This window comes from Prunus avium, chromosome 6 (genome assembly GCF_965620075.1).
Source record: "Prunus avium chromosome 6, drPruAviu1.hap1.1, whole genome shotgun sequence".
In the NCBI taxonomy this organism is placed as follows: Eukaryota; Viridiplantae; Streptophyta; class Magnoliopsida; order Rosales; family Rosaceae; genus Prunus; species Prunus avium.
This window is the reverse complement of record NC_142289.1, coordinates 7,141,109-7,162,726: the sequence shown is the minus strand read 5'-3', so window position 1 is coordinate 7,162,726 and position 21,618 is coordinate 7,141,109. Positions and strand designations below refer to the sequence as shown.

General features: G+C 37.7%; 1 protein-coding gene and 2 pseudogenes across 3 annotated transcripts; all 3 read left to right on the top strand.

The window, feature by feature from the left end:
* Positions 1-223: 223 nt before the first annotated feature.
* Positions 224-4,552, top strand: LOC110761016 (pectin acetylesterase 5-like). Its single transcript, XM_088255085.1, has 12 exons — positions 224-535; positions 638-720; positions 842-971; positions 1,087-1,166; positions 1,276-1,365; positions 1,573-1,697; positions 2,145-2,205; positions 2,571-2,624; positions 2,743-2,820; positions 2,914-3,019; positions 3,657-3,802; positions 4,163-4,552. Exons 1-12 carry the CDS (start codon positions 277-279, stop codon positions 4,274-4,276), a joined length of 1,326 nt encoding a protein of 441 aa, XP_088111211.1. The 5' UTR covers positions 224-276; the 3' UTR covers positions 4,277-4,552.
* Positions 4,553-5,458: 906 nt separating this feature from the next.
* LOC110747338 (pectin acetylesterase 5-like) lies at positions 5,459-9,853 on the top strand (annotated as a pseudogene). The gene is made up of 12 exons (XR_015836469.1): positions 5,459-5,641; positions 5,757-5,839; positions 5,953-5,959; positions 6,131-6,219; positions 6,359-6,447; positions 6,763-6,887; positions 7,305-7,365; positions 7,764-7,817; positions 7,914-7,991; positions 8,067-8,166; positions 8,728-8,873; positions 9,247-9,853. The product of XR_015836469.1 is annotated as a pectin acetylesterase 5-like (transcript).
* Positions 9,854-11,195: 1,342 nt separating this feature from the next.
* Positions 11,196-21,303, top strand: LOC110747337 (cyclic nucleotide-gated ion channel 1-like; annotated as a pseudogene). The gene is made up of 8 exons (XR_015836468.1): positions 11,196-11,336; positions 11,459-11,894; positions 12,806-13,033; positions 13,540-13,824; positions 14,197-14,308; positions 14,523-14,735; positions 15,076-15,262; positions 20,736-21,303. The product of XR_015836468.1 is annotated as a cyclic nucleotide-gated ion channel 1-like (transcript).
* Positions 21,304-21,618: the final 315 nt, after the last annotated feature.

Here is a 21,618-nt window from a genome sequence, read left to right as displayed (position 1 = left end):
AGTAAATTTGATATTGATTTTCGATTCAAGGGGCTTGTACGTGCAATCGAGGTGTTAGGTTCGATTCAAGGGGCTTTGGTCCTTGTATGAAATTCGATTGAAAATGAGGGTGTTATGTGTTTGGTTGACAGTGGTCAACAGTGATCCTCCGTAGTTTACGAGGCACATGAGTTGCATGGTCACAAGTTATAAGCCATAGAAGTCGGAGGTTGCTTGAATTACAAGCCATGGAACTCGGCCCTGTCTCGCACCTCGAACCTCAAACACTCATGAGCCATGGCGGTGGAGAATTTGGCTTCAAATTCAATGGCGAATATTTCTTGGCTTCACGGCCTGCTATGGTGGAGAAACTGGGGCAAAAGAGACTGGGCAATATCAGCCATCGGATTTGCCGTCTTTGTCTTCGCTCTCGCTTTCGTCTCCTACTCTTGGAACTCTGATCCAGACTCCAACCTCAGCTCCACATTCCATCGAATCACCGCCACCGATTTGGTCGACTTGACCTTGTTGCACAACGCCACACGTAGAGGCGCAGGTACTCAATCTTAACCCTGCTAGCCAAATTTCAAAATTTCTTGTGTCTTCATTTCCTAATTCAATTCTCTTCTTGTTTACATTTAAATTTATGGTTTTGCAGTTTGCTTAGATGGGAGTTTGCCTGGCTACCATTTTCAAAGGGGCTTTGGTTCTGGCGCCAATAGTTGGGTGCTTTACATTGAGGTCCTAATAACTCAAATCTTATGTTTTTCTTTTTCTTTCATTCCATTTACTTTTTCTATTAGAGATTTTGATTAAGAAAGCAAAAATGGGTAATGGGTTTGGGTTGAAAATTGAAATGCAGGGTGGAGGTTGGTGCAATACAATAGAATCGTGTTTTTGGCGTAAAGAGATCCATTTAGGGTCTTCCAAACATATGGGACATCGAGTTCACTTTACTGGGATTTTAAGCCCTCACCAAACACAAAATCCTGGTACTCCAATTTGACTCACCTGCTTTGTTGTTGTACCATCACCATAACGCATAAGTTTGTAGCTTTTAACCAGCTAATTGATGTGATTCAATTCCATTTTTGGAGCATGCTCTAGAATTCTTTAACTGGAACAGAGTCAAAGTGCAGTATTGTGATGGTGCATCTCTAGCCGGCCACCCGGATAATGAGTTGAGGGTAAGTTTTTATTTGGATATTTTAACCAGTTGTAATTTTAATAATGGAAGTTTTTGTTTTTGTTTTTGTTTTTCGAGTGATTAACATTGTGTGTTCTTCAATGGCATAGAATGGAGCACGCCTTTTCTTTAGGGGCCAGCTCATCTGGGAAGCACTTATGGATAAGTTCTTCTCACTTGGCCTGTCGGAAGCGAAACAGGTATCTCTGTGGTTACTTGGATTAAGCTCTAATTGTTCTATACATGTACAGTACATGGTTAGATGATTACGATTCTCACTCTTATTCAGAGAGCTAATTTCATTGATGTTTTAATGATATAATTTGTTGATTCTCACTCGCATAAATTCACTTTCCTGTCCAAAATAGGTCTGTTTCTGCTAATATGTATAAGTGACAATCTTACAGGCCCTTCTTGCGGGATGCTCCGCTGGTGGATTGGCGGCTCTTATACATTGTGATGAATTTCGTGGTCTTCTGCCTAAGAATGTAACTGTCAAATGTCTTGCTGATGCAGGTTTTTTTCTTGATGAGTATGTTTTATGTGTACCAGTGCGTTCTGCACCAACATCTTTAAGCTAATCTGTTCAGTATGAAGTCTTTCTAGAATCATGTTTTCTTATATGAACTCTTCTTAGGATCATACTTTCTCGCTTCACTTATATCTCCTAAATATAAAATTTCATGTGATAACGTGCAGTTTTGTGATCCTACTATTTCTAGTTCATACATCAGGAATTGAAAGCCTATCATAATTAAACACCTACATACCAATCTATTTTCTAGAAACTTTGAAATTCTTCGTATCAAGCTACACCAGGAATGTTGAATTTCTTGCATGCTTTTACTAACTGCTTGTATGTGCATAATGCTTTATTATTATTATTATTATTTTTAATGCATCCTCTGTGCTCCGAATAGTAATCACACAGAGAAAAGAAAGATGTTTTTATAGCAACTTTCTGTTTCCTGCATTTCAGGAAAGATGTTATCGAAAATCCCACCATGAGATATTTCTTTCACGATGTTTTCATCCTTCACGTAATGCTCTGATCTTTACTGATACTATCTTATGTAATCTTTAGCTTGGTGATACTTACCCTTGTTTTCTCTGTACAAATTTGATTACTAACAATGGTGATACTGTTGGGTTCTTGAGATCTCGGGTTTGACAGATGGTGTGAATATGGGGTGTACACACTAGTCAATATAAAATTGAATCTTTAATATGGTGCATCTGCTAATGCTTATTTTAGTATCTTAGACTTCATACATGAGACAGGGTTACATCCATTTTGATTTTATAACCATTATACAGTACTTTCATTGACACTAAGGTCTAGCTGAAAGCTACGGGTTTAACACAAGAGTCATTATTGATATCTCTTGCTAATTTTTCTGATCAGGGTTTAAGAAAAAGTTTACACAAGGATTGTATTGCAAGAAAGGAACCAGCTGAGGTAGGTTTTCTTTAACTCTTACACAGTATCTCTATCAAATTTGAGATGTTCTTAATTCTTCTGCTCAGTTGTTGATTCATAACACAAAGCCCCTATTATCTGTTGTGATTTTTCGCAGTGTCTCTTTCCTAAAGAAATTATTAAAAACATTGCCACCCCAGTGTTCCTCCTCCACTCAGCTTATGATTTTTGGCAGGTAAGTTTCCTCAGAACCCAAGTTTCATTTGCACGTCACCAGAATTTGATTTCACATTCATTGTTTTTATTTTCGTAATTGGATGATCATTAGATACAAAATATCTTGATACCTGAAGGATCAGATCCGTATCACTACTGGCAAAAGTGCAGACTGGACATTCATAATTGCAATGCTACCCAGGTTGAAATACTGCAAGGTAATTGGGTATGATTCTCATGACACAATACGTATTGCCTGACAGTTCAGTAAATGACTTACAGCTAAAATTGGCCTGAGTCTATGTAGCAAGGGATTATATGGCCCACTCTTCAAGGAATACCATCTCAATGGTCTTATAATTGTTACCTAAAGTACATTGCTGATTGCCACCAGCCATTTGTAGACTTATGTGGACTATAAACCAGCATATTTCCATCCAGCCCGCCAGAGGAAGTTTACGGTATTATGTTACATTTAAACTAGAATTCTTAGGGTCACTGAACCAGAGAAAATTTCGGTGAAGATAACCCAGTTATAGAGTTTTTGGACCATAAACCAGCATTTTAAACAGCTTCCAGTTGCATTCAGGGGGCACTACTGGGGTCCTCTTTTTAGTTTTTTTTTTTTTTTTTTAGCAAGGAAATATATCGGGGAACTGATTGCTATTCCCAAACCCATGTAGCACGCATGTGTTTTGCACATACAATGATCCACCATTGGTTCATCTTATGTGTACTTGTATTAACTGGTTTGAGACCTCGTCATTTGGAAAATAAGATTCATGCATTGGATCCTAAGTTTACTTCTAAACATAATATTGTGGCAAATTACCTTGGCAACTTTTTTTCGTACAGGTTACCGCAGATCTCTTTTGAAGGCGCTAAAAGAATTCCAGAAAAATAAGGAAGGAGGAATGTTTATAAGTTCATGCTTTATTCATTGCCAGGCATGGATGACTGAGACATGGCATGCTCCTACTTCTCCACGAATAAACAATAAGGTGAGGAGTTTCTTATCATCGTATTTGAATGCTGAGATAAGATAAGGGTTTCTTGTTAACTAGAATATTATTTCAGAAAGTATTTCATCCCTGCAGTACGTTTCTATGTGATTTCTAGAGGGAGAGAGCCTCAGTCATCTCTCTCCCCTCTCCCCAACCCCTGCCCCCTACGTGGGCGTCCTTGTGCTAAATCATGTTATACAATCTACGTGTTTGTCATGTGATTTTACCTACTAAAGCTGAGTGCCGTAAGCCCAGCATCATGGCATCAAATGTGTGTAATTAATTTATTTATCGGGTTTCTGTAATTTTCGTAACTAGACTCGATATCTAACTGTTTGTCTTTGTTGTTCCTGATAGACAATTGCAGAGTCCGTTGGCGATTGGTACTTTAATCGAAATGCATCAAAGAAAATTGACTGCCCGTTTCTATGCAATCCTACCTGCTATCATGTAAATTTCACACACGGTTGATTGAACTCAAGAACACAAGTTTTTAGCGGGTTATTCCCAACTGTAGATCCTTACTTCCTCAGTATCCCCTGGTGGAAATACTCTCCTTGTCCAGTGCATGATCCTATTTTTGTAGATATCGAGAATGAAGGTGTTTTTAGAAGAAAACAGTTTATATTGTTGTCACTTCTTTACATATAGGAGACAGTCATTGTTAAATTTTGTATATTACATTGCAGAGTACAAATTAACCAAATGAAAGGCCTTTGCTTGCAATGTAGCGATCATTTTGAAACAGCTCAATGCTCAAGGATGTGTGTGTATGCTAATTGCTATGATTATCTTCTGTACACCGTACCAGAAACCAATTATAAATACTGCACCCCCCAATTATAAACCCAATTTAGTGCTTGAAACTTGCAAATCATGAGATAATTATAGATACGTGATTTCAAGATCTCCTCTCACCACTCTACAAATCTCATGTCACTTGAGTTAAGGCTTATGAGCCATATATTTTCGATCACAGTATATCATACATGTTACATGTAGATGGTTGTAGATACCAAGCCATAACATTTCTTCTGTAAAAATAATGCTAACTTGTGAAACATGAAGCATGCAATGACTTTCATATAGATCTTTTTTTTTTTGGGTCAAGACTTTCATAGAGATCAATGGTTAAAAGTTATCTCGTGTGGTACACTTCAATTATGTTTGATGACTCTGATTAAATTGGATTATGAAGTAGAATTTCATTGCATTGGATTGGAAATGATTACACTAATACAATGATGTGTTTGGAAATGTGTTATTGCATGGCTTAGTAGGATTAGACATAATCCAATCCAACTTAACCCGACTTTTTAGTAGGATTAATCCTACTACATTTGGCCTTTGTAGAATTAAACATAATCCAATTCATGTTGTTTACGAGTGGAAGTCAACTTGCCAAGTGGGTCATTTTTCTTTTATTGCATAAAACAAATTTTTTTAATCAAAATAATGCTACCCTTTTTTGTTTTTGTTTTCTTAATAGCAATGCTACCTTATTCTATAAACAATGCGGCTGATTTTTTCCGGGAAAAAAAAAAAAGAAAAAAAAAAATTGTTGTCTTGTTGAAGATTGGGAATTGGTGTTTTTAAGTGTCTCCAGTAGACTGCGTGAGCACTGAGCCTATGAGCCAATTGATGTTGGGGTCAATGGCAAATCCTAGGCTTCGCAGCCTGCTATGGTGGAGACGGTGGGCCAGAAAGGACGGGGCAATCGCGGCCGTCGGATTTACCGTTATTGCCTTCGCTCTCACTCTCCTCTCCAACTCTTGGCGCGATGAACCAGACTCCGAAATCACCCGCCCATTTAATCCCATCACCGCCTCCGATTTGGTCAATTAATCCTGTTGCAAAACGCTAAAGCTAGAGGCGCCCGTACTCAATCTCATCCCCTCAACTTGCCACCTAAATTTCGATTCATTTCTGGTTTAAATTCATTGGTTTGCAGTATGTTTTGATGGAAGTGCGCCTGGCTACCATTTCAATAAGGGCTTTGGATCTGGAGCTAACAATTGGCTGCTTCACATTGATGTCTTATAGTTTCATTCAATTTCAGTGCATTTACATGTTCTAGTTGATATGTTTGCTAAGAAAGCAAAAATAGGTAATGAGTTTTGGGTTTTGGGTTGAAAATTGAAATGCAGGGTGGAGGTTGGTGCAATACAATAGAATCTTGTTCATGGCGTAAAGGGACCCCATTAGGGCTTCCAAATACATGGACCGTCGAGTTCCCTTTTCTGGGTACTTCAATTTGCCTCAGCTAATATGTCAAAATCCAATTTTTAACCAGCTGATTGATGAATTTCAAATCAATTTTTGGAGCATTATCTAGGATTCTTTAACTGGAACAAAGTCAAAATCCGGTACTGTGATGGCGCGTCCTTAGCTGGCCAACCAGAAATGAGTTGAAGGTAAATTTATGTTTGGAGATTTTCTGCCTTGTTTCGGAACCGGTTATAATAATTTTACAAATGGAAGAATATTATTGTTGAGGAATTATATGGAAGAAAGTTGCGTGTTATTCACATTGTCTGTTCCTCCATTTCCTAGAATGGATCAGCAATTTTCTTTATTGGCCAGCTCATTTGGAAGCAGTTATGGATGAACTCTTGTCAGCTGGCTTGTGAACAGCGAAACAGGTATCTCTGTGGTTACTCCAATTAAGCTCTGCTGTTTATAATCATGATCTGTAAGTTTACAGATGTTAAACATCAAGAAAATTTTATGCATGTACGTGGTTTGATGGTTATGATTTATGACTACACAAGTTGTGGTTTCGTTAATTCTATAAGGATATGATTTGTCCAATATTCGTAATAAACTTCTGCAGAGCAAGACTTTGTTTCCTGCATGCACATCTTTTTAATGCTCTCTCATAAATCTATTTTCCTGCATCCAGATTTTATCAAAGAGTGGTCCATTTCTGCTAATATGTATGAGTGACAATCTTACAGGCCCTTCTTTCGGGGTGCTTTGCTGGTGGGTTAGCGACTCTTATACATTGTGATGACTTTCGAGGCCTTTTGCCTGAGGATGCAACTGTCAAATGTCTTGCTGATGCAGGTTTTTTTCTTGATGAGTATGTTTTATGTGTACTAGTGCCTTCTGTACCAACATTTGTTTTAGCTAATCTATTCAGTGTGGAGTCTTTGATCATATTTCTCAGGTGTACTCTTCAAGGACAATGTTTTCTATTTTTATCTAATATCTCGTAAATCTTAAATTTCATGAATGATACTGAAGTTTCCTGATTCTACTATCTCAAATTCTTACATCAGGAAATAAGACCTGTCAAAATGGAATACCTATCATACTGTTCCCTTTTCAAGCTACAGTAGGAACGTTGAAAAGTCTGGCATGCGTTTAGTAACTAGTTTCTGTACATGTATGATGTTTTTCCATTTGTTTTCACATAAGGCATCCTATGTGCTCTAGATAGTGCATAAACAAGGAGGAAAAGAAATTTTTGAGCCACTTCTTGTTTCCTACTTTTCAGGAAAGATGTTCTCCAACAACGGACCATGAGATCTTTCTATCATGATGTTGTCATCCTTCAGGTTATACTATGATCTTACCGGTACTAGTTTATGTAATCTTTAGCTAGGTTATATTCATCCTTTTTTTTTTCTGTATAAAATAATTCTACCAAATAGTGATACTGTAAAGTCCAGCATATGATTATGGGATTTAGAAAACTAGTGCATGTGTATTTATATTTTTGATAGGTGCATCTGCTAGTTCTTATTTGAGGGTCTGATACATCATATTTGAGACATGATATTATCCATCTTCAGTTTATCTATATCACCTATATGAAAACAATATGTTTGGCATGCAAGGCTATATGAATCGTTAAACAGTACCTTTATTGACACTAAGGTCTAGCTGAAAGCTGTACGTTTAGCCCAATAACCATTATTGATATCTCTTGCTTATTTTTGGATCATGCTGCCAGGGTTTAGCAAAGAGTTTGCACAAGGATTGTGCTACAAGAATGGAACCCTCTAAGGTAGGTGCTCTTTTCCTATTCTGTATAGGGTACCACTGAGCAAATTTGATAGGTTTCTTCGTATTTCCTATTGTTTGTTGTGAACTTCTACGACAGTGTCTCTTTCCTGAGGAAATCATTAAAAACATTAACACCCCAGTGTTCCTAGTCAACCCCGCCTACGATTTTTGGCATGTAATTTTCCTCAGAGCTTCATTTGCTTAATTGATTGCACATTCCTTTTCTCATTTTCTAATTGGATATTATTAGATACAATTGATACCTGAATCATCAGATCCACATGGCTATTGGAAAAGGTGCAAATTGAACATTTTCAATTGCAATCCTAGCCAGGTTGAAATACTACAAGGTAATTGGATATGCATCTTGTGACCCAATATGTATTGCCTGACAGTCTAGGAAAATCACATACACCTAATGCTGGTTTGAGTCTATATATATTTTTTAAGACTATAAACCAGCGTTTTTGCAGCCTGCAAGTCAGCAGGAAGTTTGGGTCTTCTCATCATGTCACATTTAAACTACTCTATAAAATTCTCACTTAAAATAGGATTCTCAAGGAAATTGTTTTATGAAACAGCTCACTGGAACAATCTGGTCATAGATTTTGTGGACCATTACAGTTGCAAGTTGGAAACAGTGGGCATTGGTAATGTAATCTTATTAGGTCATCTTTTAGCAAGGAAATATCTTGTGGGGCTTACAGGCATTTCCGAACCCATGTAGCACACACATGTATTTCGACAGACAAAAATGATATCTTACATGTAGTTTTAGCTTCACTAGCTTGAGGCTTCTTGGGAAATGAAAAACAGGATTCAATGTATTGGTCCCTGTAATTGACTGTATAATAAATTGTAATTGTAAAAAGAATATTGTGGTAATTAACTTACCAACTTATTTCATACAGGTTTCTGAGGTTCGATGTTGAAGGCGCTGAATGAATTCCAAAAAAATAAGGAGGGAGGAATGTTTATAAATTCATGTTTTATTTTTTGCCAGACATGGATAACTGAGACATGGCATTCACCCAATTCTCCACGAATAAACAATAAGGTGAGGAAAGTTTCATGATCTTATTTGAATGTGGAGAGACCCTCAGTGATCTCTAAATCCCTCTCCCTCCCCCTGTGGGTAGTGTTCAGTGTTTAGCTCTGTTCATAAGCTTAATGCTCATGCTTCATACTTGCATATGATTACGATATACATATCGGAGTTCTAGTCAGCGACTTTAGCGCCAGCATTGAAACTCTTCAATGGTGCACGCAAAAAATTGGATGTTTAGGGAAGCAATATTTTATTTCATCCTGTAAGATAAATAATGTTATACATCTTTCTGTCATGTAATGTTGCTGTTCATGTATTTTAGGCGTTCACAGTAGCAACTGAAAGCCTAAGACTGTTATCTGACTAATTTGAACTTTGATAGAAAATCGCAGATTCTGTGGGGGATTGGTACTTTAGTCGGAATGTCGTAAAGCAAATTGACTGCCCATTTCCATGCAATCCCACTATCATATGAATTTCACTGTTTTCTCAGGAGGCTGATTGAACTCAAGGAGGCATCCAACTTTTTAGTGGGTTATTCATTGTAGACATTGAGAATGAAACAGGGGAAACACATTGCAACAAATTGGAAAGATCGGGGTATCTAATTGTAAAAATTGAGAGGATATGGGCAAACACGCCTTACGAGTGAAACCACATAATACCAAACTGGAATTGACCCTATATTATATAACATGATCCCATCTTTACCTAGAGGAGTAACACTATTAACCAGATGAAGGGTCTCTTCCTTTCAATGTAGGGATAGATTTTTATTTATTTTCGGGTCAATACTGTACTTTTTTAATTGTATGATTTTTTTTCCTTTTTATTTATTTTGTCTTAGTTTTTGGTTTTTATATTTCATTGTGGGTAGGGTACAAAAGGTTTAATTCTTTTAAGACATTGACATTACAAAGATTATGGGGGAAAAAATTGTATAAATGAAAGAACGAATGGCAAAATCAGCCAACCCTTGTGTGAATGTATTTTCTATTTGCAGTTTTTTAATTTATTTTTCCCCAAATGAAGTTGTTTGAGACAAAAAACAAAGAGGTCTGATTGACTTGCAAATGCGTCAACATTATGAAGCTATATTCAGATGTCAATTTGCATGCATGTTACACATGTTTTGCAACACGACAAAACTTTTAAGATTTTGATTTTTCTTCTCATATATATTGCAAAACATGTGGTTTACATAGACGCGCTTGGACAACGAAATTTAATAACGGGGTCCCCGTATGCCCCAATTATTGGAAGGACCAATTGATGTATTGGCTTGGCTGGTTGCTCAATTTCCATGTTGTAGAAAGAAAGAAGCTCCAACACAAAGATAACCTTCTCGTGATATATACAGAGGAACTTTCTTGCCTGCCAACTAACACATTAAAGAACTCTACACTTTCCAAGGTTACAACAACATTGCAACAAATTGGAAAGATCGGGGTATTTAATTGTAAAAATTGAGAGGATATGAGCAAACATGTCTTACGAGTGAAACCACAGGATACCAAACTAGAATTCACCCTATATTATATAACACGATCACTTCTTTACCTAGAGGAGAAACACTATTAACCAGATGAAGGGTCTCTTCCTTTCAATGTAGGGATGGATTTTTATTTATTTTTGGGTCAATACTGTACTTTTTTAATTCTATGATTCTTTTTCCTTTTTATTTATTTTGTCTTAGTTTTTTGTTTTTATATTTCATTGTGGGTAGGGTACAAAAGGTTTAAACCTGCATTGTCTTCACAGTTTCCTTTAATTCTTTTAAGACATTGACATTACAAATCAGCTGTCTCCAGTGGAGCCTAATGGGTATGTTTACAAAAATTATGGGGGAAATTTTTTGTAGAAATGAAAGAATGAATGGCAAAATCAGCCAACCCTTGTGTGAATGTATTTTCTAATGAAGGTTTTTAATTTATTTTTCCCCTAATGAAGTTATTTCAGACCAAACACAAAGAGGTCTGATTGACTTGCTAATGAACACGACAAAACTTTTAAGATTTTGATTTTTCTTTTACAAAGAGCGCACTTTTTTTTTGTCAATGTAATTCTATTCAAATAAATTGAAAATGATTACAAAAGGTGGAGAACCACGAGCTAAAGAAAAACAGAACACTAGCAAAACAAACAAACAAAGAGCCAAAACAGTAAAGTACATAACAGACAAAGTGAAGGCCCAAAAACAAAAGCCCAAACTGAAAAAAAACAGAAAACCCTAGATCTGAGCATAAACCACAGCCGCGCCACCCAAAGACCACCTACCAAAGTTAATCACGTGGGTCCCCATATGCCCAATTATTGGACCAATTGATTTATTGGCGGATTGCCCCATTTCCATGCTGTAGAGAGAAAGCAGCTCCAACTCCTTGTTGAGCAATAATCTCAGAGGATAAACAAGTAACCTAAACAAGCTTCAGTTATGGAGAGCTCTGATCAAAAGCCATCTGACTCTCAAAAGTAAGTTGTTTTAACTCTAAAATAATCAAATGCAATTGAGCATCTATCTCTGTTTGTCTCGCAATGAACATTAATTAATTACCATATATTAATATATATCTGCATGAATAATTATTGTTCAGAACGCCAGAAAAACAGATCGCAGAGATTGCATCTTGGAAACCTGCCATGAAATGGGATACGAAATTTGTAATATGCTATATTTTATCAGTGTCACTGGATCCTTTGTTACTCTACAGTCTTATCCTCAACGACGATAGGAAGTGTGTCGTAGTGGACACAAAATTGAAAATAATAGCTATTGTTTTGCGATCATTGGCAGATCTCTCCTACATAGGGCCCATTATTTGTGAGATTCCTGATATAACAAAACGACTGAGACTGAGACTGAGTTTTATGAGATTGAGACTAGCATTCAGACGTCTTAATGGGGAGGAAGTTGACAATTGTTATGCCTGGAAGGTAGAGACGTTTGAGATTGTGAAAATTCTGACGATAGCTTTCTGGAGGCGGTTAAGCATCCCAATGGCCATTTTAGCTGCTCTTCCTGTTCCGCAAGTAAGAAACCATTTCCTAATTATGTATAATTTAATCAATGCTTTCCTCTCCTCCTAATAATAATATCTATAAGTTGAGCTTGAGACTAGAAACTTATGAATACTATATATGTATATGTGGCTGTGTGAGGGTGGAATGATTTTTTCTTGTCAAATACGACCCTTTTAGATATATACATCAGTCTTTCCAATAAATTGTCCAAGAATTTCCACTCCTATACCAACATACCACTCCCCATCCTATAATCCTATTCCATTACAATTCCAGAGCAACCTTTGTCCAAAAAATAAAATAAATTAATCCAGAGCAATACCGCACCCCACCCAAACCGATTGCACAACCCCTTCCTTACTCCTCATGATTTATTCACATAATAATAAATAAAACACACAATATAAAACATAAATTGATCTCATTTCCCCAATGAACTCTTCTGCGCCTCAAGCTCGAGAGCAGACTGAGCCAAGCACCAAACTCTTCGTCTCTGGTATATCCCCTTTTTTCCATTTTTTACCTTTTATTTTCTTTCATAGTTCCTCCATTTCTTTAGTGGGTCATTGTCAGGGCCAGCTTTGAGAATTTGAGAGCCTTGTGTGAAACTTAAACTCAGGGCCCTCACATTATTTAACACGAAAATACTATAAAAAATCGACATTTTGGTTTATTTTGCTATATGTTGTAAAAAGCTGGTACTTTGTGAGGTAATTCAATGATTTTGGAATTTTCGAGTTTGTGGTTGCCGAGAAGATGAAGAAATTGGGATATGAAATCATACTTCTTTTTCTTTTTTAATGACTTGGGCAAACTAGAAACCGAAGAACCGCTCAATTGATTGGTTTTGTTACTCCTGTTATAATTATTTTTCCTTTTTAATGACTTAGGTTCTCACATTGCAATGTACATGTGTGCAGATAGCAATTTTAGTTTTCTTTCCAAAGCTGAGGGCCTCGAGAGCTTTGAACAGAATGAGGATTATGAATTCACTTATTCTGTTGCAATATGTGCCACGAATTTATCCAATATACAGAGACTGCATAAATCTTAACAAGAAGAAACTCGACAATTATATTTCTGACATAAAGCGTAAAGCATGGGTCCCATGGCTTCTCAATTTCATCCTATATATCCTTGCTAGTCATGTAAGTTTCTATTTGATGTCAATTTAAAATTTAATTGTCATCTTTAAATAAAATAATTTTTTTTTCTTCATTATTGTCCGGGTTAGATTGAATTTTGATTTTAGTTCTCTAATTAGATACATTTTTTTTTTATAAATATAGACGCGAATACAAAAGTGTAAGTACATTAATATACCTATAAATATGAATTTAAATTTACTTATAATTTTGTACCTATATAAAATATATATTATATATACCTAATTAAATTACTAAAATAAAAATTCAAAGTGAAAGGGAAAATGAAATCTAAAGTGGACGGAGGGTTTCATTTTTCCCTTATTTTTCCATGAGCCATAAAATATTTTCACTAGCATGAACATAACAAACATGGAAGAAATAAAAAAGATTTTTCATTCCCAAATCAATTTTCATGCGAACACCCAATCTTAGTGCATATGCATATTTCTTTGATATATTTGCTTGAAATATCTCTAAGTAGACTAAAGTGCTTCTTGATCTTTTAGGTATTCGGAGCATTTTGGTATTTCTTTTCTATTCAACGACAGATAGAATGTTGGGGATATGGTTGCCAAAGTGGAAATGGATGTGAGTTCCGTATTTTTGATTGTGATGATGGTACACTCAGAAATGTCACGCTTCTAAATGATTTATGCCCCGTAAATCCATCAAATGCAAAAGTATTCGATTTTGGTATATATCTTGATGCTCTCCAGTCTGGCATGTTGGGGTCAACAGATTTTTCGCGAAAGGGTCTTGCAGTGTTTCTCCTGGGGCATACGAAATCTAAGGTTTGGCCAACGATAAGTTCTGCTTGCATATTGCACATTTTACAATAAAAAATACACTGGTTGAAAGTAAACATGTAAGTAATAGCAAAAATGATGTGAGATTTCAATTTAGAATAGTTTCCAATAACCTGCCTGGCTTGGGGTAGTCCTAAGGTCGAGCATGTGTATTTAAGCAACCTTTATGTGTTGCCATTTTATTACTTTTGTTTTAATATAATTAAAAAAAAAACTACTTTTCCGATTTCTCTCATTTTCCTAGTGGATTCCAGTCCCTTGTTCCTTCTAGGCTTACACTTGTAAGCTTTGTTTGCTTGTGCTGCGTCAGATACTGTTGTATTTATATATAGCTTGCTCCTCTAATTGATTTTGCAGTTCTTTTGGTTCGAACCTCAAGACCAGTATGAATGCATGGGAAACCCTCTTTGTGGTTTTTATTTCTATAAGTGGCCTGCTACTGTTTATATATCTCCTTGGACATTTGCAGGTTGGTGATGATGCACTACTCTTTATGTAAAAATATATTCTTCTTGATCTAATAAAGGCTCTTCCTTATATCACTTTTCTTGTTTTGAGTAGTTTCTATATATGTAAAGGGGTCATGTTGAAAACCTATATATATCTATTATATAACGCCCATGTACATAATACATAGAAACTTGAGGACTGAACTAGCTTTTGTTGAATAAACATTTATGCAGGCGACTAACAAGGAATATTGGATTTTGCTGAAGATGTGGAAGATGCGTTCAGAAATAGAACTAATGTCAAATGCATATGGCCTCTCTAACGCAGACTGGGCGATCTGGTATATAGTACGAAGACAATTTCGACGAGATGAAGATCTTGCTGTGGAGAATATATTCTCTATTCTACCCATCACAGTTCAGGATATTATCAAGCGCCATAAGGAAGTATGTTCCCAACTTCCCATGTCTACCAAAAAAAGTAATGAAAAATCAACGCCACCTTTCTCAGTAGACTAAAAGATGGACTATATTAACTGATTTGAGAGTTTCGAGTTGAGGACTTAATAATCAAAATTTTAAAAAAGTTTTAAAACGCCTTGTAATATATAAACTTGTGGTTACAAGCAACAGATTCACACTAGTGTGAGAATGGAAAAGTATAAGTTATCATTAGCTCAAATACAAAAGAGAAGAAGGGCGTACAAGTTTTTCTCACACATCTTGTTTGCTAGCTCTGTATCGATCTCTTAATGTTTCTCAATTACATGTATGTACTTAATCTCAGGTGCCAAGGCTTCAACGTATGGACCAAAAGGTGTTGGATGCAATCTTGAAGGACATTGAGCAAGTAATCTATGATGGAGGCAACTATATTATTCGAGAGGGGGAGCCGCTTGATATGATGATCTTCATCTCACGGGGCAGTGTTCTTACCTACAACACTACTAGTACTGGCCATGGTGGAGGAGGATGTTGACTATTGTCTCAAAAGCAATGTTGCTTTCGGTGACTTTGTTTATTTGAAAACCTGTTGCTGCCTTATTGTATTGTTAATATTGGAGCACTAATGTTAGACAAAGTGAATTGGCAGAAGGAGGAAAGCAAAGTGCAAATATAGTATTTGGCATTGGCAGACAAAGTGAAATGGGAAGGATTTGCATGTGGGAGACAATCGTTCATGGTTGGACTTTGGCCTTTGGCCTTTGGTTTGTTTGAAGAGCCAACTTCCTTGGCTATAAATGAGAAGCATGCAGCCAGCATTTGATATAGAGAAGAGCAGAGCTGCAAAGAGAGAAGTTAGCAGAGAAAAGGAAAAATAACCAATGACAACAACAAATGTTTGCTGCCCAAATCTTTTATTTTTCTTTCTCTCTGCTAACTTCTCTCTCTGCAGCTCTGCTCTTCTCTATATCAAATGCTGGCTGCATGCTTCTCATTTATAGCCAAGGAAGTTGGCTCTTCAAACAAACCAAAGGCCAAAGGCCAAAGTCCAACCATGAACGATTGTCTCCCACATGCAAATCCTTCCCATTTCACTTTGTCTGCCAATGCCAAATACTATATTTGCACTTTGCTTTCCTCCTTCTGCCAATTCACTTTGTCTAACATTAGTGCTCCAATATTAACAATACAATAAGGCAGCAACAGGTTTTCAAATAAACAAAGTCACCGAAAGCAACATTGCTTTTGAGACAATAGTCAACAATCTCCACCTTGGCTCAAAACCATCGAAGTAGAACTCCCAATAGTCGTCTCCCAATCCCTCACGGGGCAATCAACAAATTTTACAAATGCCAATCAAGTCTAAGCAGTGCTTAAACTTGAATAACGAAACTGGCTTCGTCAACATATCTGCAGGATTATTGGTGGTTCCAATCTTCTCAAGAAGAATATCTCCCTCTTCAATAATCTCACGAACAAAATGGAACCTCACGTCAATGTGTTTTGTACGTGCATGATGAACTTGATTCTTTGCTAAATAAATAGCACTCTGACTGTCGCAATAAACATCCACATGGTCCTGTTGAACCCCTAAGTCATCAAGCAACCCTTGAAGCCAGATAGCTTCCTTTATAGCTTCTGTTATCGCCATGTATTCAGCCTCAGTTGTCGACAAAGCAACTGTAGATTGCAAAATCGACCTCCAACTCACTGGGCCTCCAGCGATAGTGAACACAAAACCTGTAGTGGACCTAAGCTTGTCCAAATCACCTGCGTAATCAGAATCTACGTATCCAACAACACATTGACCATTAACTTTATCCTGCTGAAACAATAAACCAACATCCACAGTACCCAGAATATACCGTAGAATCCATTTCACAGCTTGCCAATGCCCTTTTCCTGGATTATGCATATATCTACTGACAATACTAACAGCTTGTGAAATATCAGGCCTAGTACACACCATAGCATACATCAAACTACCAACAGCACTTGCATATGGAATTTGAGCCATGTAATGACTCTCCTCATCAGTATTAGGAGACATAGAAGCACTAAGTTTGAAATGAGGGGCAAGAGGTGTACTAACCGGTTTTGAATTTTCATTCATCCCGAAACGTTGTAGTACCTTCTTCAAATACTGCTTCTGACACAGACTAATCTTGCCCTTCGCTCTATCTCTTTCAATTTCCATACCTAGTATCTTCCGAGCTTCTCCCAAGTCCTTCATCTCAAATTCATTACTGAGTTGAGTCTTCAACCTTTCAATCTCCACTTTGCTTTTACATGCTATAAGCATATCATCAACATATAAAAGCAGATAAATGAAGGTTCCATCTTGTAGTTTGCGAAAGTATACACAATGGTCATAATGACTTCTTGTGTACTCATGCCCGATCATAAACCTATCAAATCGCTTGTACCATTGTCTTGGAGACTGCTTCAAGCCATACAATGATTTTTGCAATTTGCAAACCCAATTTTCCTTGCCAGCAAACTTAAAACCTTCCGGCTGAGACATATAAATTTCTTCCTCCAAATCACCGTGTAAGAACGCCGTCTTGACATCAAGTTGAGCTAACTCGAGGTCAAACTGCACAACCAAAGCCAACAAAATACGAATAGAAGAATGTTTTACTACAGGAGAAAATACCTCGTTGTAGTCAATGCCTTCCTTTTGAGCATAGCCTTTAGCTACCAATCTGGCTTTGAATCTTACATTGTCTTTTCCCAAAGATTCCATCTTCTTGGCATAAACCCATTTGCAACCAATTGCTTTCTTCCCGTTTGGTAACTGAACCAGCTTCCAAGTCTCATTTTTATGAAGAGATTTCATCTCCTCATCCATAGATTTCTTCCACTCCACGCTCTCTGAACTTCTGACAGCTTCTTTGAAGGCGGATGAAATATCATCTTCAATAACGGGAAGTGCATATGCCACAATATCAGTAAACCGAGCAGGCTTCTGAATTTCCCTTCTCTGTCTTCTGATTGCAATAAAATCCTGTTGCTGTGGAGGCTCTTGGGTTGGTGCCTCCTCTTCATCGTCCTCATTATCAGAATCAACTGTAGGACTAGTGTCTGTAACATCAGACCTTACTGGAACAACTGGAGTCTTCAGTAACTCCACCTGCTTTGAACTACTCATAGTCTTAGTCGCTTCAATTTCACCTTCATGCTTATTCTGATTAACCATAGCAGCCTCATCAAAGGTCACATCTCTGCTTACAACAAATTTCTTCTCATTTGGACACCAGAGTCGGTATCCCTTCACGCCAGTGCTAAAGCCCATAAATAGAGCTTTCTTTGCTCTCGGATCCAACTTGCTTTCCCTGACATGATAGTAAGCAGGACAACCAAATATGTGTAAATGCTTGTAATCAGTACAAGGTTTACCAGACCATACCTCCATGGGCGTTTTGCCCTCGTTCGCAGCAGCCGGCAACCGATTAATAAGGTGGCCTGCATAAGCAATCGCCTCAGCCCAAAACGCCTTGCCTAAACCAGCATTAGACAACATACACCGGACTTTCTCAAGCAAAGTACGGTTCATGCGCTCTGTCACCCCATTATGTTGCGGTGTCTCCCTAACCGTGAAGTGCCTCACAATACCCTCATCTTGACAAACTTTCAAGAAAGGATCAGACTTATATTCACCTCCATTGTCTGATCTGAGAGTCTTGATCTTTCGACCGCTTTGCGTTTCAATCATCTTTTTCCACTTCAGGAATATCTTCAAGACTTCATCTTTACGCTTCATGGTGTACACCCATATTCTTCTAGAGAAGTCATCAACAAAGGAGACAAAATAATGGCTACCTCCCCAAGATGCATTCTTGGAAGGTCCCCAAACATCAGTGTGAACATAATCAAGAATGCCTTTAGTGTTGTGAATAGCAGTGCCAAATTTTACTCTAGTTTGCTTACCCAACACACAATGCTCACAGAATTCCAATTTGCATGCCTTTGCACCTTTCAATAAGCCTTGCTTCACCAATCCTTGCAACGCTTTTTCACCAGCATGCCCAAGACGCATATGCCATAACCTCGTAGTGTCTGTGCTATCTGCGTCAGCAGCTTCGGTGACAGCTGCTCCACCAATAACTGTACTCCCCTGCAAGAAATACAAGTTATTTCGTCTTGTACCTTTCATCACCACCAGTGCCCCATGCACAGCTTTAAGAACTCCACCCTCCATGGTGATCTTAAGACCCTTGGATTCCAAAGCGCCCAACGAGATAAGATTCTTTTTCATATCTGGTACATACCGAACATCACTCAATTCTCTGACTGTTCCATCATGCATCTTCAAACAGATTTTGCCTATCCCTTGTGTTTTGCAAGCATTATTATTGCCCATCAAAAAAACTCCACCATCCAGCTCCTCGAAGCTAGAAACCCATTCCCGAATGGGACACATATGATAGGTGCAACCTGAATCCAAAATCCACTCCTTGGAGTGACCATCAGCAGATGAACTAGTCAAAGCAAATTCAAAATCATCATCTCCTGATTTTGCAACATTTGCTTCAGAACCCGCTTTCTCCTTCTCTTTGTTCTTCAATTTGGGGCAGTCTTTCTTCCAATGACCCTTTTGGCGACAAAAGGCACATTCGTCTTTAGCAGGAAACTTCCCTCGCGACTTTGAACGAGATTTTCCCCGCTTCCTAGATTTTCTTTCCTCTGTTCGACCCCTTGCAACAAGTGCCTCAGTTTGTGAATTTTGAGTCTTCAATTCCTTCTTACGACACTCATGATTCACCAACGTCGCAGACACCTCCTCAAGTTTCACCTCGGATTTTCCATACAACAAAGTAGTTGTCAAATGATCATAATCATCAGGCAATGAATTTAACAAACATAGTGCCTTATCCTCGTCAGGAATTTTCACATTAAGGTTTGCTAAATCAGCAAGTATTTTATTATAATCATTGAGGTGTTCGTGCATAGAAATACCTGAACGATATTGAAATCGGAAGAGTCGCTTCTTCAAGAAGAGCCGATTTTCTGCACTCTTGGTCATATACTTCTCCTCCAATTTCGTCCAAAACTCCTTAGCAGAAGTTTCCTTCATATATGGGTATTTCAACTCCTTATCAAGGAACGATCGAATAGTGGCACAAGCATGAAGATTAATTCGCGTCCACTGCTTGTTATCAATATCTTCTGGTTTATCCTCCAGAACCATATCCAACTCTTGTTGATACAACACATCCATAACTTCACATTGCCACATACCAAAACTATTAGAGCCATTGAATTTATCAACCTCTAACCTTGTAGTAGCGATCGGATGTCTATTGGATGTAGGTGCCGACGAAGATGATGCCGACTCCTTCTCCTTCCCAGATTCATGTTTTTCTCCAACCATCTACTCGGCACTATTCACAAATACGGACTGTTCACAGGTACAATACTGTTCATAGGAACTGTAGCACCAGCACTATTCACCACTGTAGCACATCACTATTCACGCCACTGTAGCTCCAGCAAATTTTTCACTCCTACGAACCCCAGTCGAAAACTGGAGCTCTGATACCACTTGTTGTGCGGAAGCGTCAACCAATTTCGAGTGAAAAATTAACAACTGGCAGGAGATAAAATATTGAACACAAAAACAACACCAACAAGAACACCAAGATTTATACTGGTTCGGCAATGCCTACATCCAGTTTGGAGACGACGGAGTATTCCACTATAATCAATGAGAGAATACAATAGTGTTTAACACTCAGAAACCCAAGCCCCAAATATACCCAAGCTCACACACTCAAGAATATAAGGAGAATACAAATTGAGTACAATTTTAGAGAAAAGGAAAAATAACCAATGACAACAACAAATGTTTGCTGCCCAAATCTTTTGTTGTTGTCATTGATTATAGTGGAATACTCCGTCGTCTCCAAACTGGATGTAGGCATTGCCGAACCAGTATAAATCTTGGTGTTCTTGTTGGTGTTGTTTTTGTGTTCATTATTTTATCTCCTGCCAGTTGTTAATTTTTCACTCGAAATTGGTTGACGCTTCCGCACAACAGAGGAAGTGGCTTGTCAAACACTATAGGTCGGCTTACTGGGGGTGATTTCTATGGACAAGAACTTATAAGTTGGGCAGCGACATCAACCTCCTTTTCCGACTTGCCCATCTCCAACAAAACTCTCAAGTCTCATAATAAAAAAGTTGAAGTCTTTGCCATACGAGCTTCTGATTTACTGCTTATTGTCTCTGAACACAAGGAGTATTTCAAGACAGAGACACAGCTCCCCCACCCAACGGATAACACTCGTATTGAGATAACTGAACATGGCAATTCTTAAGTTATTACATGCAATATTGTGCAAAGCCAGGTACCCACTTGTTAGCTAGCTAGCTATAAGGCCTTTGTTAATTATCTATAACCAAATTTTTGTGAAACCAGTTATATAAAGTTTGCATAATTATGAGTATCCTTAAGCTTAGATTTTAGAGGCTATTAGGACGGACACGGCCCTCCGATTGTATAATTCTTACATGTAGCTAGCACACATGTATTTTCGAAAGAAAATAATTATAGCGTCGGTTCATCTTACGTGTAGCTTCACTAGCTTGAGGCTTGCATATGAAAAATTCGATTCAATGTATCGGTCCCTTTAATTGGTTGTATAACGAATAGTAGTTGTAAACAGAACAATGCGGCAAGCTTACCAACTTATTTCATATGAATTTAACTGTTTTTTTTCCTTTCTGTCATGTCCAAAAACAAGTTCGTAACAGCCTTGCGTATCCTAAGATAGGGGTGGCTTTGAGGATGTGCAAGTGGTGTCACCGCACAGGGCCCCCGATTTTTAAGTGTCCCGAATTTTTTTTTAAGTGTATATATTATATATATACACACACTTAATCG

Coding starts and splice junctions, on each gene's coding strand:
- LOC110761016 (XM_088255085.1), top strand. CDS start 277: ATGGCGGTGGAGAATTTGGCTTCAAATTCAATGGCGAATATTTCTTGG. Junction 972..1,086: donor TCACCAAACACAAAATCCTG/GTACTCCAATTT, acceptor AGCATGCTCTAG/AATTCTTTAACTGGAACAGA. Junction 1,167..1,275: donor ACCCGGATAATGAGTTGAGG/GTAAGTTTTTAT, acceptor TCAATGGCATAG/AATGGAGCACGCCTTTTCTT.